A 17,398-nucleotide genomic window follows, 5' to 3' on the forward strand; every position below is an offset into this window, starting at 1 on the left:
CGGTCATACTCAGTGACAAAGCGATGTTACTTGAAGGTATTAGTGGTCGAATGGGAATCGTTGATGGGCCAGTGGAAAACATGTAGACAATTAGATCAATCGCGTTTATTATAAAAATGTCATACAGTCACGTTAATGTCACTCTGACTCCTGGTCAGGTGAAAAATTAAAATCGAAAAACGCGAGCGCATGTGGGGCAACGATAACACTAAAAAATGATCAAATCGCTAATGGTGGTCCAAACAAGTTATCGCTGACTAAAACCCAACTAAAACATTTCAATAAAGCGAAGCAAGCGAAAACTGGAACTCAGCTTGATTTCGCTCCAAAAGCCATCAAAGATATGGTTGAAACCGGTGGTATATTTCCTCTTCTTGCCGCAATACCGGCACTGATAGTTGCTGCTGCCCCAGCCGTCGCTAAGGCCGCCGCGTTAGAAGCTGTTGGAACAGCTGCTGGAATGGCACTAAAAAAAGCCACAGGGAAAGGATACAAAAAAAGGGACGCGGGTTAAGACTTCCAGGAACTCCACCATCGTGGTACCCAAAACGGTTTTAGGTTGCACTCCAATGTCAAATTTTGACTTGCTTGACGTTGTTAAACAATTAAATATAAAAAATTTCAGAGGCGTCTTTAAGTGAGATCAATTACCACAACAACCGAATAATCCAGAAACCGGAATTATTAATCTTGATAACAGTAACTGTCCAGGAACTCATTGGGTTGCTTACGCGATCGATCCACGTGGAATCATCTATTTTGATTCGTATGGGTTAGCACCGCCAGTTGAATTTCTAAAATATACAAAAGACATCCCCCTGTCCTTGACAGGGACAAAAGTTTGGTACTCAACGCTGCCAACACAAACACTGACCGATCCTCCGATATGTGGTCGTGAAGTATTAAATGCCCTTGATGCGATATCAGCGTCAACCAAACCACCTCACAAAGTTGTGCACGAGTATACCACGGGTCGATTTAAACAGTTTCCTATTAAATAATGGTTGATATTTACGGAAGATCTCTTCTTAACAGAAAAGTGAAGCGCGCTGATATCGATTTATAAAAATATGCAACCAAAGATGAAATCGATAATCTTTTAAGTCTGACTGGGATAGACCCAGATGAGGTTGTTATTTTTCAGGACCGACACGGAAAACTAAAACCCAGCGATATTAAATGGCATGAAATAATTCGTAGGGTTATTGGAGCTACTCCTGGTAACATCCCTGTGTTCACTGACAGTAGAAAAATCAGAGATTCGCTGATATCAATCGCGGCGTTGCGAGATGATATGCAGAAAGTTGCAGTAAAAAAGACCGGTGATACAATGACAGGTGAACTCAGCATGAACGGTAACAAAATAACCGTGTTGAGAGATCCAACATCCCCGGAAGATGCCACGACGAAAAATTATGTTGACACAAGCGCTAGCGCCATTGACGGTAAATTATCCACGTTGCGGGCCGAGTATGATGTTCACGTAAATGCGTTTGCAAGACTTCGTAGAAACTTTGAAAAAACCGATGAGGCCATAGATAAGTTCTTTGGAACTCCTCCCGTCGTCGATATGAAACTTTCTGATATCAAGACCAACATTGACACCGTCAAACAAACACAGCAGGATATCGTAGCGAGGATTCCTTAGATTGTTAATAAAACCAGTTTGATTAAAATCCCATCTGGAGTAACTGCCGGGCATATTACCAACATAGTATACACAGTATCATCTGGATTTGCAACATGGTCTAAACAAAACAACACCATCAAATATACAGCAACAGTAACTGGAGTATACAGGCTTTCTGTGTTCAGTGCTGCTAAATTTGAAATCTTCACAACGTATCCCTGGCGACATTCCACCGACAAGTTTTCCGGGGTTGTAACTATCATATTAAACAAGGGAACCGAAGAAACATTTATACTGGAATCCGCCGACAAGAAATTAACCGCAACATCTTACTGGTGGTGTTTGGAATTTGTAGCTGAAACGCCTCAATTGGTTACTGCGTAAAATAATAAAATGGCATTAAAAAATAAGTCAGCATCAATGACAACACTGGATGCGCAACAATACAGATATGATCAAGTACGCGAATGGCAGTCAGAGTTAAAAAATACCATTAACTAATGCACAATAAAGGTAAAAAAATACAAGCAGCGTGTAATCATCCTAGACACAATAGTGTATTCGGTATCCGCGATAGTTACATCTACGGGGGTATTATTATCAGCGCTAACACCAGTGACAACTGCGATCGCGGTCACAATTACAGTTTCAACATCAACGACAATTGCAGGAGTTGCTAATATTATCGCGAAAAAATATCCTTATGCGCGCTAACAAAATTGCACGAGTATGAAAAGTTAAACAACGCGGCCACGAGCGCTTACTCGAAATTGTCGTCGCTGTTATCATCAAGTCTCAACGATACAACAATATCAGATTCCGAATTCGCGCAAATGGCAAAGATGTATGAAGACTACACCCAGAGTACAAAGTACTTCGATTTGAAGCAACAAAAGATAAATAACAATGTCAGCGACATCGAGGGAATTACTTTAACAGATAGCCACAAATTCAAGCCTGAATCGAACTTCAATGATAACAGTAACCTCAACTAAACCAGAATTCAGTATTAATTTTCCAACTGCGATTCCAGTAAACGAGATCGCGTTAGCACAATTGCGAGTATATCACAGTTGGCCCAATATCAGATCAAAATCGTTTGTGTTTGCACATAAAAATAAATCCGATGGCACACCAGACTGGAACGTCATTGGGTTACCAACCGGGTCTTATCAAATCGAAGAAATCAATGAGGAATTACAACGTCGAATAAAAAATATCACAACAAAGGAATCTAAGATAACAATAACCGTTCATGAGCCAACACGTCTTCTGCCATCGAAATAAGCACCCCAGACTACGCCGTGGACATATATCAAAGTACAGTCAGAACAGTGTTAGGATGGCCTCAAACTCCGCCACCAACGCCACCAATACCACCAATGCCTAAAAAGTCTGACTATGTCACTGACAATAAGTCATACCACGAAATTACTCCGTCGTATAAACAGCATCTACACGATATAAAAAATGCAACGTTGGATAGTGAGTTTAGCTTCTACAGCAAAGACTATATTCGGTGGCTTTTTATTTATGAACGAAATCCTACTAAATCTAGTATTCTTGACCTATTTCAAATTATTGAATATTTTAAAATCATTAATCAAGAACATAAAACACAACTGCAGCGACTACGGCAGCGCTTCCAAGAACATCTTTTTGATATAACAAGTTCACGCAGTGAAATCATCAAACACGTAGAAATATTAAATCAACTTGTATCCGACATGGAGTATATTAACCAGCGAGTAATTCAGGTAATAATTGATTACACTGATAACATAACAAATCCCTATAAACAAAAAGTTTTAACTACATACTCGCTGACGGAAGCCACGCTGCCAAATTTTAAATTTCCCGGGTATAATGCAACCGAGTTAAACAAATCTGTCAACGATCTAATCAATGAGTTCTTTGATGACATACTTGCACAGTACAGAAAAACACCACCGGAGCCAACTATCCTCAGACACAACAATAGCCTAACCGGAGAAGGTCGGCATGTGTCCCCGGGAATCGTAAACATAACTGAAGTGGTCGCGGTCAGTCTTGTGTGTGATGTCATTGATGGCAGTTACAGCACAGACACGACAGCATCAAATCAAGCCCAGCAAGGATTTGTTCTTTATTCATTCACCCCGAAAGAACCATCTGGATATCTAATCGTACAAGAGCCGATCAATCCAGTCTATCCACGATGTCATAATCCGTGGCTGACCAGAATAAATTTCGCGCTGACAGACCAACGTGGTCACCTTCTTGATTTACGGAATGAAACACTACATATTAATTTACTTGTAAAATCGTAAAACGATTTTCAGTCTTAGAACAGTAAAAATATTTTATTTTATATATATTTTGTACACACCGACCAATTTCTCAATTTTGATAGGGTATTTACTAGTAAAAATCACAGAAATCGTCCGATTTGCTAATTTTGATAGGGTATTTACTAGTAAAAATCACAGAAATCGTCCGATTTGCTAATTTTGATACGGTGTTTACTAGTAAAAATCACAGAAATCGTCCGATTTGCTAATTTTGATACGGTGTTTACTAGTTAAAATCATACGAATTCAACGTTTTTCAGTAAAAAGTAAAAAAATATTGAAATCTGCAGAAAAAATATATTTTTTACTGAAAAATCATGGAAGTCAAAGACTTCTACGATTTCACAATTAATCAATCGAGTATTATATAATGCACCGCGTAAAATGTTTTATACATAACAAAGAACTTCTTGATGAAGCTGTCAGTACCGGAAAGGTTACCCCGGAAAAAATAATTGTTGATAAATACGGCAATGACGATTTTATACTGACTGATACACAACTACAGCAACTAAAAAAAGATCATATTGTGATCGCGCACTGCGGTATACATCAAATTTTAGAGTATATACGTGTATTTAGATCTTAGATCTTTAAATATGTACCACCACATAAATGTTTTCGTGTATGACAAACAAGCGCTCGAGCAAACAGTTAAGGCTGCATTTGCCCAAGAAGAAATTAACGTTAAATTTATTATTGACGAATACGGAGACGAAGATTTCGTACTAACACAGCAACAGTTAGATAGTCTCAGACGCGAGCATATTATTTCAATTGTATGCGACCGAGATCAAATATTCAATTATGCTCACTCTTGCATTAAATCCAGCCGACTAAGGGAAATATTATCTAACTCGGACTGATACAAGTCTCCTTATGAGGAAGTAAAAAAATATATATCACTTTTTTTTTACTTCCTTGATTTTATCAAGGCGATTTCATTTCTAGGTATATCAAGGTGAGATATTTACTTCCTCGACTTCGTCATCCTTGACTTCGTCAAGGGACATACAATTTTTTTAGCTTTCTTACACGAGTATTTATTATCTTCCTTGTTTCATATTCTTGAGCTAATTCCAACCTAATCTTTTAAATTGCACGAGACAATGAAACAAATTCATTTATTTGTGCTTCTTCTATTGTAGCCAGCGATTTATATAAACTCGTCTGGATCCTTTGTATAAATCAGTACTGAGCAGGCAGAATATAACGCCCTGCGCATTTAGCTTCATGTAGTGTTTCAAAATCAGACATAATTGTTTCAGGATTTAGTGATATATTAAATCCGCGCTCTTCTAATTTTTTAGTAGCAACAATCACATCATTGATATTTTCGTAATTCATATATATATATATATATATATATATATATATATATATATATATATATATATATATATATATATATATTTAAAAGAAAAATATAAACAGTAGCCATTTTTAATAGCAACAATCACATCATTGATATTTTCGTAATTCATATATATACAAATATATATTTAAAGAAAAATATAAACAGTAGCCATTGATGAGAGGTTATCACCATGGGTCTTGCATTGGCCTATGAATCTCCACGAGGCCCTTACAGACTTGAGATGTTTTACTTCCTTGATTTTGTCAAAGTGATTTTTTATTTTGACTCAGTCTTACAGAGCTTTTCTGATAGCTTCTCGGCATCCTCGTGATCGGTTCTTTTAGCCACATTTTTTTGGACCCATGTGATGTAGAGCTTTATACATCCAAGGCTACTGTTTTTTTTTTTTGAGCTCCATTGTACATACCCCTCCCAAAATTGAAATCCCAGGGGTGGAAAACACACCACCACGATTCGACGTGGAGGAGATATGTACACAAGGCCCCTGCTGGAGCCCCCATTTTATTATAAAACCCCAAATGGGCACCGTCGACAATATGTCCGTGACGAGATTCGAAGTGATGGCATTTGATAAAGTCGGGACAAGAGTCAAACGCTTTACCACTGTACCACTGTCTAATCTGATAATACAGGGTTTAAAAATTATCATATAGGTAACTACTGACAGACAGTTAACAAGTTCTAAAACATTACTACTGAATTTAAATTCTGAACTGGATTTTAAATTTAATCTAAACACAGAATTCATATTATTTATGAAAAACACATGTACTCGCAAACGCGGAAGTGTTATAGACTGTAACGCAATTGTAAAAAAAAAAAAAAATTGTATACCGCTCTGGATAAATTTACCTGTATTGCACAATCTCAAGGAGTGTTGCGCAATCACCTTGACAAGGGGGAGGGAACTAATTGCATGAGATATGCTTAACGGAGTTATCTCCCATTTACATTAAAAAACTTCAATTTTAGTGAAGTAAATAATGAAAAACAATTTTTTGACTATATTTTTTTGAGAAGGCAGATTTGCATATATCTTTTGCCAGGGAGTGTATTGAGAATCTGTGAATATCTAAATACTTGCCAGCCTCGTACATTGAATGAAATATTATTTCTTCATTCATATCTAAATTTCTGGATACAACTCCCTTGGCTCTTTTATTGTTACAGCCAGTATTACCAAACCTACAATTTTGGCTTTGTGTGACAACCCTCAGATTGGATAAATTATTGTCGGTTTTCACACCGTTGATGTGATCGATCACAAGACCGTCTTGGATCACTCCGTTAAATACCTCGAACACGAAGCGATGACAGAGATAATGTTTCTTTCCAACAGTAAACATTAAATAACCAGCATTAGTAACAAAACCAACTGGTTGTTTTAACCTGCAATTTCTAATTTCACCGCCACGATTCGCTTCGTAATTCTTAATGATAGGATGTGGGACAAATTCTTGGCTCATTTATATATATAATGTATTTGTCTAATTTATAATTTGTCTGAAAATGTAGTTATATAATCGTGCTCACATTTTAGCGTTCATTGTTATTTTTTTTGTTATAATATCTTTTAAGTTCAAGGTATCTCTTTCCTGCGCAACTTGCACATAACTGTGTTTTACCCCTGACCCCAACACCACATCGCAGGCAGGGTATTGGTCATAAATTCCCCCTTCGGACGCTTTGGGAATGTTTCCCGCAGAATTCTTTTCTGCAGGATTTATTACAAACAGTTACAGATCCAACTTGAAGCCACTTGCACTGATTCATGATGTATAATATTTCTTATTTAAATGTTTGTCTTAAATATAATATGGAGGAGTTTGAGAGATTATCTGCCATCGGCACCGGGAAAGCTTCTAGATTCGATCTTGACAGACTAAACCCTGACTCGCGGAGACGAGCCCTGACTGATCTGTTTGATATTATCAGAAATGCCACAAAAGAATTTCGTAACGACGGTGCATCTCACGTATGGTCCACATTTAAAATTATACGCGACACTAACTCTGTCAAGGACGCTACAATGAATGATGCACGAGCGAAAACAATTATCGATTATCTGTTTGATAATCAGAAATATATTTTCAGAATAAAATTTATTGTGCAAGCAGATTCCGATACGTGGATAATCCGTGATAAAAATGACCCTGTCTTTGCTAATGAAAAAACTGTTCTGTTAAGTAAAGATTCCAAACCAGGAATGTTGACTGAGATTGATAAACCATATTACAATCGAGCGTATCCTGTGACCGCGGTCATTTATGGAATCTATCCGATAAGAAAACCAAAAAATCAATAAACTTACCCCAATGAGATTGACAAAGTCAAGGCTGAATTGTGTAGCCGAGCGAGTAATGGAACATTTCAAAAATGCAATGCGCGGAAACGGTCTAACTGATCTAAGACGCTCCAATATATCAGCATGGGCTGAAAAAGTCAAGGATACAGGAGCATCAATAAACGATGTTGCCGAGCTAGAAAAAGCATTAAGATTTCCCATAATCGTAACAACAATAACAGAGGAAGTATTATACAAATCGAAATATAATCGAAACGGAGCTCCAATAAATATCATTGATCATAACGCTCAAGCTTGGACTAACGCAGTTACGATATTTCCGCGGGATCGTGTTGTGAAATATTATTCGGGAAATATATTTGATTTTATTAACAGATAAGCAAGAACGACCCTGTGTCGATGTGGTTGTTTACAAGTTCCGAAGATGGTGAGTATGATCAATTTGTAAGATCTAAGGGCGAATTATACCGGACGAAATTTCTGCAACAACAAATGAAAAAACTGGCAGAGAATTATTCAGAAAACACTGAACAGTTATTAACTAATTGTTTTCCAGTTCCGTCAGTTGTCGCCCACGCTGCCAGAGAAAGAAATTCATGGAGGCCAACCCGAAGTAAGTTTCTTGAGGATATACAATTGAGTTGTGTCGAGTATGGACACGGCGGTTTGTGGAATACCAAGTATGACCACAGCGAGCTGATTTACGTCGACATGATTGCGTGTTTTCCGGGAAGCTTTCTTGGGATGGGCGAGTGTAGTGGATATTTTAAAAGATTTGGACATCCCACGCCCTCGATGACGCGAGTTGCTATAAACTGTCCTTTACCCGATTTTTCCCTGACAGCATTTGCTCGTGTGACATTGTTTGCGCTAGCTGAAAAGCTTCATCCGTGCTGTTATGTTTGGTTTGGCAGACACGTTAGTGAAAAGCGTTGGGCACCAATAGTGTTATTGCGATATATGCTTGACAACCGAATACTGGCCTCGTTGACTGTCAATGAAGCAATCATGTCATATCGACCGCAGACTTCGGTTTGGTTACCAACACCGGAGCGTATCAGTCTCGATGAAGTCATTGAAGAATATGCACGAGAGAATCCAAATACTCCCATGGATGTCATTATTAAAGAAGCTCCTAAAGTTCTTAAGATTAAAATCTGTAACAATGAAAAAACAGCAAAAGATCTTGGTAGAAGAATAATCGGTAAATTTGCTCAAGGTGGTGCATATGACCATAAACAACATCACTCACGATTGATTATGGATGATGCTGAATTAAATTTTATAATTGCTGATGCCGCTGCGAGAAATATATTTTGTAATCGAGAGGACACTTTCTTGTCCGACGGAACACGGCTGGGCACAATTGTAAGTTATATTAATGGAGAATCTACTCAATACACACATTTAAGATCTTCAATGCTGGCGTATGTTTCTATAAATTTACTATCGATGATAAATAGATTCCCCGACACTGCAATTAGAGTTGCAACGGATTCATTTTACTTGAATAAAACATATTCAGAATCACTGGCTGTAGCAACGATGAATCATGGAGTTCGTGGAGAATAAAAACGGAAATGCTACATTGTTATTGTGAATCCGCTGATGTTGCTATCAAAGATAATTATTGCAAATCAGAATTATCAGAAATGTTTTCTGCATCATCTGTGAATGATCCAATCACTAGACACAAAACCGTTTATTTGAAAGGACCAGGAGGTTCTGGTAAGACAACTCGAGCGATTGAATTATTTCGAAATTCAGATATGATTGTGCTAACACCTACACACAGACCTGCCAGGGAGATGAAACAACGAGGAGTCAATTCTTGTACTTATCACAGCTTTTTCAAATACAGCGGCGGTGTATGGACTCCAGATCGAATGGGAACAAAATATATTCCGCGGATTATAATTTGGGATGAAATAGGCACAGTGTCGTTAGATATATTAAAAACATTTCTCGATTGGCTGCTAACAAAAAATACTGCTGTGATAATGTGCTGCGATCACGGTCAGCCACCACCTTTTGTTGGTCCATCTCCGCATTTGTGGTTAAAAGATTTTGTAGATTATTATGAAGAAGTGTCTGATGATTATAGATCTCTTGATGCAACGTTGAAGGAATTTAAAACATTAATCAGATTACAACCGAATAAAATTCAATGTGAAATCATGCGCGGGGTGATTTCAGAGACTTCAATGAGCGACTTTCGGAAAACGTGGAAACCAAACGATTTGATAGTGGCAAGTAGAAAGATAGTCAGAGACACACTTCAGATGAAATTATTTTTACTGCAACGGGAGAGGTTTCCAATGTTGCCAGTGCCGTTGTGTTATAGACCAGCTGATACGCGGTTACAAAATATAGATGTTGATATTCCTGGGAACTTGACAGAGTCAAGGAAACAGAATTTATGACAGAGTCAAGGAAAGAGAATTTAGTATTAAATGATATTGTCACAGTTGATGTTAATGTTGCTGAAGATGCACTAAAAATGAACAAATCCCCGTGGACGCTAGGATACGCGATGACGATTCATTCATCTCAAGGACTGACTATCTCTGATACAGTTGTTTGGATTGTTGATGATCGAATCGAGTGGTCAAACTTGGTTTACTTGGCTGTGTCCAGAGTCAGAAGAATATCTCAGTTGCGGAGAATTGTCTTGGAAGAGTCAATGGCTGATAATAATGAAAACAACAGTGATATAATAAGAAAAAAATTAACCGGTTACAAACAGAGTAACAAAAATATAATCGCGATTTTGACCTCGATGTTGAATTTATCATGACATTGAAACAACAGCAGAATAATCACTGTGCGAGCTGTAATTGTATAATGTTGTGGCAGTATTCGAGTCCAAGACAATTCACCGTAGATAGAAAAGATAACAGTCGCGGTCATACACGACAAAATGTGATGCTGACCCGTCTTGAGTGTAATCGAAGTCGTGGTGCTGGCACCCTTGGTGCTAGTTAAGTGATTTGGGCGGTAATTGTGTGTCCTCGGGAATTACTTGTAATTGTTCATGTGTGAATCCACGTTGAGGAGCAGTTGAATCCAGCCTGTAGATTGCTGGTCTACCAGTGGATCTAGTTATGTTAGATATCTTGTGTGTGGTGATGCTCCAGATAGGATCAGTCGCTCTTATTTTACCACCTTCAAGTTCACCTGGTTCATATAAATATCTCACAGTGACATCACCCAGTATTGGTTGTGCTGAAAAATCACGTCGTACGGGTATATGTTTTTTGGTAATTGCATTAATAGGTTTCATGTTGGTTGTTCGAGCTATTTCATTATTTAATGCAGCTATCACGCTTGGTAATCTTGCAACCCATTCGCGCGATCTCTTGTCCTGAATGAACTCCTTCGCGTATTGATATCCAAATAACCGCTCAGCAAGTGTTCGATTAAATCGTTCAACAATTGCCTGATCACGATGAATTTCAGCATGTCCTCGTCTGATAGTGACATTATGTTGCTTCATCGTTGATGATACTGCACCCTGAAATTCTTTGCCAGGATCAACTTGCAATAGATTTGGCCATCGTAGACCACCTCGTTGATAAATTCGTTCAAACGCAGAAGCAACCTCAGATGCTGTTTTAGTCTTAACGGTTCTGCTTCTTTGTATTTACTTGCAACATCAACTACAGTTAACGCGTACTTGTATGTTTTGCGACGAACGGTATCATGTGGCAGAAATAATATATCAGCCTGATGAACTTCATTTGGCACACTAACATTAAAATGTGCAAAATTAATTTTTCTAGGACGCGGTAGATAAATTTGCTATATTGCTTGTTTGGATAACCAATCTACTGCAGTATCACGTGTGACTTTTGCTGCACTGGCAAGTTTACTAATTGCTGCGCTTCCTCTCCAGTATCCTCTTGGGGAATAATAAATCGACTCCATTATAATTAATTACCAGCGCCTAATACAAGCTTAGATTTCATTGCGGACTTTATTAAACAACTAGCTAACTTTTCTTTGAAAGATTTATCAGTAATAGAATTTAGCACGTGAATTAATTTCACATCCGCGAGATGCCTATCTTTTAGATTTTTACTTTTATAAGCCACATCATGCGCATGACACGCTTTATCGATAGCATTTATTGGTTCTTCTCCGGGTTTGGTCGATCTAAGGCATCAAGTCTGATATCAAGTCGGGTTCCAGGACCACAGTAATTATATCCCGGGAGATGTTTTTCTCCTGGGTATTTAGCCCACGGAGCCCCTGGTAATTTTCCTAACTTGGCTGCGATATCACCTCCTTTTTTTTTTAGCTGGCTTTGACTTTGGCTTTGGTTTTGGCGCTGACTTGCCACTGGAGATAAATTTAAATTTCTTTGTACCGCATGGTTCACACTTGCCTGTAAGCGCTTGTCGATTATTTTTTGTTGTAGTGGTTGTTATGTCTGCAGTTGGAGTACGTGCTCTACATTTCACACAATATAAATCCATATTCTTTTATAATATATCTAATGGAGATCACTGACTTTTCTGCTACAAGGAAACGAGAACCAGTTAAGCATCACGCAGCACTACTAAACTCTGTTCGTATGATTATAATTGGCCCATCTGGGAGTGGTAAGACGCAGTTGTTACTTAATTTAATAATGAAGTGGATGAAGTGGGACAAGTTGTATTTGGTAGCACCGAGTGTAGACGATCAGCGTTGTTATGATGTAATACAAGAGTTTAATGAAAGTGCAAAATCGTTAAAGGACGGTGATGATGTTTTTGAATTTATCACTGACATTGGTGAAGTACCAAGTATTGATGATATCGACGGGAAAATTAACAATTTGGTCGTGTACGACGATGTGATGTTGGATAAACAATCAAATCCTGCCAGGATATTTTCACGCGGCAGGCACAAAAACACAGATGTGATTTAGGCAACCCAACGATATACCCAAATTCCTAAAGTGATCAGGGATAACTGTAATATTCTTGCTGTGTTTAACGGAGTTGATACACACACGTTACGAAATATACATCAGACTTGGTGCAGTGGTGATATGGATATAAATAAGTTTAGAAATTTATTTAGTAAGGCTCAGTCAGCCCCGCACGGATTTATAACAATAAATTTACATGATCCTCGGACACGGTATCGAGTCGGGTTAAATAAATGTTTTTAATCGCAAGCAGCAGAGAGGGCGCCGACAACAAAACGCAGCAACTACGGCGACAATTGCGTTTACATAAAGCGTCATTTCGGCGTTTGGAGGCTTCTAAAAGTTGTAGGATTCGCCCTCCATAAAGGGCTTAGTTCGGCATTTGGAACCCTATAAAAGTTGTAGGAATCGCCCTCTCTGCTGCTGTCAGCCTACCTAATGTAAGACTGGATTCCTGGTTCTTGTCTCAGTAGTCATTATGGCTATATAATTTGTCCCAAATTACTAGGTTATTTTCTTTGTAACCTGCCGCATTACCTAATGCAAGCTGGGCTACCGGTTTGTTTTGTTGGCATTTTGTCGAGCTACTTAATTTAACCTCGGCTACGGGTTTATTTGTTAGTAACCTAGCAAGTGTAAGCCTGTGAAAAGGGTTTCTTTATTAATAACTTGCTGGACTGCCAGATGATTTTTATTGTGTCATGTGTTACATTAGCATTTGGTATAAAGCCACTTTTCACTATTTAATACATTAATTAAGAAATGTCATTTTCTTGCCATATTAAATGTTCTTCAGCCTCGATTTTACGACACCGTTTCTTTTATTAGTATTCATTTTTATCTTCTTTCGTCTGAATGTGGCAATTTCCATAAGTTTATTCACGTCCCTTATTATCTCGTTGACAATCTTAATGAATTTACTAGTAACAATGTTATCGTTTTCATACAACTCACTCTCTGCATAAATGGTTACCGTAAATATTCACTGTGTTCTTGTGGCCTATTGTACTTTTGTGGACTAGTCAAGCTTGTCAGCAAATGATAGTGAACACTTCAATTCTTCCTTTTAAAAACGAGTCTCCAGATTAAGGAAAATAGCCTGCCAGACTGTTCTCCATGTACATGGAATTACTCTTGTTGAATGTATATTTTCTTTAAAAATGAAATACATACACTATCACATCAAAAATGTAAATTTCATCGCACGATTTACTTGACAAACCTAAGTCACATAAGAAGGCATACTATTCACAAGACACCACTCCCACCACAAGAAATCAAACGTTTGTGACTTGACTGCAGTACAGTACCATACCGTACCATGAAACTCGCAACGGTTTTAATGCTGACGTTACCTGTTCATTTAAGTGAAGAAAGCACCAGGTATCGGGCATGTTTGATGATGCGTAACCACAGAGGCCATTGCGTTTAATGGGGTGCCAGTTTACATGAGGATTATATAATTTAGCTTGTAGTTCGGGTATATTGTTATGCTTCATAGATGTTTTCTTTTTCTTCACTTTTCTAAAGGATCAGCTCTTGTTTTCGCTTGTTTGTCTGTTTGTTATTTTCTGAGTAGAAGAGTATTTTCGTCCATCTGTTTTAGTCTTATGCTTGAGTTTCTTTCACAACCGGTAAATCATGACGTCATATTCTGACCACGACTTCATTCACTTCCCAGTTTAACCATACCCTTTTTCTGTATTTCGTTTCAGTCACGTGATTTATTTTTGGCAGATGGATCTGATTTGGTAAAAGACTTGCTGTTTTGCGAGAGTGTGCAGACCCGACGTCACACTTAACGATCTAGCTAATTATATGAGAAATGTAAACGAGATAAATCTTCTTTAAGTTAAATTCTCAACAGCGTCAAATTTTCCTCTAATAACAAAATTAAACAATTTACCTATTAATTCCATATTATAATATATTTACGAAAATTATCGCTTTCCTTGATATCTTCAGTTATGTGAACTCTCGGGTGCAAACATCAAAAGAAGCGGTCTTCAAGTTTGTTTTCAATGCTGCGACCATCACTTCTGCAACTTTGAAAACTGCCAGAAAGGTACAAAACGTGGATACGACATTTTCTGTTTTTCTTTACTTACTTAGTATTGTTTGTTAAATACCGTACCATGAAACTCCCAACGGTTTTAATGCTGACGTTACCTGTTCTTTCAAGTGAAGAAAGCACCAGGGATCGGGCATGTTTGATGATGCGTAACCACAGAGGCCATTGCGTTTTAACCTCAGTTCTACTAATAGACGTCCCACCTTTTTATTCTTTTATATAATCTTAAAATGTAGATTCAATAGCTATTATTTTATTATCAATTAAAAGTCAGAAGTATTACGCATCTTGTTACGTAAATATTTCTCAACACTATACTCAACTCTAATTAGATCTGCATGAGTAATGATTGGCTTTTTTTAGTATCATGTTAGGTAAGTATATTGTAATACCGTCTTACCCACCCATCCACATCCAGTATTGCGCAACTGTACTGAATTGCAAATACCATGAAAACATTACTGCTGGACAGGATATTCTTTATTTCTTACAGACTTTGATAGTAACATGTTTAGTATCTCATAAGTTTTGGGGTCGTGGATTTATTAATTTCTTCCATAAATATTCAGTTGTTCAGCATCGTATAATTTGAACTGATCGTTCTTTGGTAAGACTAAAATAACATTGTCCACTGTTAATTTAATAAAAGAGAAGGCTTGTAACTAACTACCATTAATACTACATCATTTAGGGATTTTCTACTAATTATCACTTAAGCGGCAGCTTCAGGCCAATCACCTGGTGCCATTCCTTTCCTGCAGAAAAAAGTCCGTAATTAATAATAATAATTTTGGCTCAGTCACAGGCATACGTACCTTGTCATGGTATGTTTCACAAAAACAACTTTGTTGATTCCTATCTGTATTTGTTCTCAAGATAGAGGAGACATTTTCGAAGACAACAATAAAAACAATGCACGTAAGTCTTGACTATAACAAGGGAAGACAAACCAACTTTCCTTTTCATGTAAACACGTGACGAAGTGCTCCTCAGATGGCACTCCCTCAGCTCTCGAAGGACATGTGCCTTTTTGGTGTATTTCAGTCATATCGAAACACGTCAGGATTGTTTAAGTGTGAAGTAACCTAAAAAGTAACCTCTAGTATATATATATATATATATATATATATATATATATATATATATATATATATATATATATATATATATATATATATATATATATATATCAATCTCTGCTGGATGCAGTTCACTCGAAACGACTGTTGTACGGTTACCTTTATATAAAGGTCACCTGGACACAAAGAAGATATTGAAGAGACAGTAAAGAAGACGCAGGATGCACAGAATAACATAGAATACATAGATAAAATGACATCAACATGCTGTATTCATCGATGTCATCACTATTTAACTATTCTGATACCTAATATATTGTCATAAATAATGAAAACCAAATTAATAACAAACTATTTAAGGAATAACTATAACCAAAACACATACAAATAAGACAAATTTTATGAACGCGAGTAAAATATATAAAATTTAATTTTAAACAACGGACTTTTACATGAACAATTAAAACATTTTAGCGTATAACAAATTGCAAGAAAATGAAACGTAAATAACAATGGATTATTGGAAAATAAACAGTAACTTACAAAGGGGCTGGAAGATAAAAGATTAAATTTGAAGACTCTTTTAATTTTGTCTTTTCATAAAAGAATACTGACAACTAAAATGAAAATTAAAAAAATTCTGAAGTTGATATAAATAAATGACGATGATGAAATTTGTAATTCTGCAATTGCTAGAAATTATTAATTGGATTAAAATTTGTAAGAATAAAAATGCACCATCGTATGATATTTTATTTAACTAACATATAAAATTTACTTCTGATATGCTTATGTCCTTATATTTCTTTTTTCAATATAATATTTGACACTCGTATAATCCCGGATGGTTGGCTTGTTTGTACTGGCTATTTATTTATAAGGTCTTGTTAAGAATTAAACATATTTTTCAGATTTTTGCTTGTCTAATCCGTGCAGGAATAATGCCACCTGCGTAAATATGGAGTTACATTTCAAATGCACATGCCAACCCGGTTACACTGGGGAACAGTGTACAACAGGTAAGACTTATTGCTGCTGTTGCTATTATTATTAATAATAGTAGTAGTAGAAGTGATATTATTATTATTATTATCATTATTATTATTATCTAATTTAAGTGCTGAGTTGGCTTGCTGCATCAACTGATCATTACTTCTTGATTTTCATGTACATCTGATTTCACCTTGTTGAACATCAGCTTATTATCCTGTGCTGCCATTTAAAACCCCTTTCCTTATTTAGTTCTCTGAAATGAAGCCGTCTTTAGGTGTTCCTTTGGCCTGTTGATCTGTGTTCCATACAAACAACTTGTCTGCCCACGGTTAGCTTTCTCTTACATTGTGATATTCCTCCGTTGCATATTCTTTGATTTTCATCATTATTTCATTGGTTGCCTTTGGGAAGGCCCTTTTCCAGAAGTAAATCTGAATTTACTCTAATTCATGTCATATATTTCCCTATGCTTTTGTTTTCTACTTCAGCGCGGTCTTCAACACTTTACAGGCAAATTATTCCTTAATCTTTATTGTAAGCCTACAGTCTGTTTAAATCAATCCATGGCTGATCTGCACAAAAGACTGAAATACGCGTGTAAGTTTTTCAACGTGTATTTTCTAACCCTTTTGGGTCCAAGATGACGGTTGAAATAAAAAACAACAGATGACGATAAAGAGTATTGATATAGTGT

The 17,398-nt window shown here is 36.9% G+C and overlaps 1 protein-coding gene across 1 annotated transcript in view; it reads left to right on the forward strand.

Annotated features, from left to right (window-relative positions):
* Nucleotides 1-17,398, forward strand: part of LOC149778380 (uncharacterized) — an 81,774-nt gene that overhangs the window by 16,521 nt on the left and 47,855 nt on the right. The window contains exons 5-6 of the mRNA XM_089939208.1: nucleotides 14,527-14,626; nucleotides 16,623-16,730. Coding sequence (XP_089795334.1) covers nucleotides 14,527-14,626; nucleotides 16,623-16,730 — 208 coding nt within the window. The remainder of the gene's footprint in view (nucleotides 1-14,526; nucleotides 14,627-16,622; nucleotides 16,731-17,398) is intronic.

The sequence above is a fragment of the Sinohyriopsis cumingii genome, chromosome 17, assembly GCF_028554795.1.
Source record: "Sinohyriopsis cumingii isolate HCF-2022 chromosome 17, ASM2855479v2, whole genome shotgun sequence".
Lineage (NCBI taxonomy): Eukaryota > Metazoa > Mollusca > Bivalvia > Unionida > Unionidae > Sinohyriopsis > Sinohyriopsis cumingii.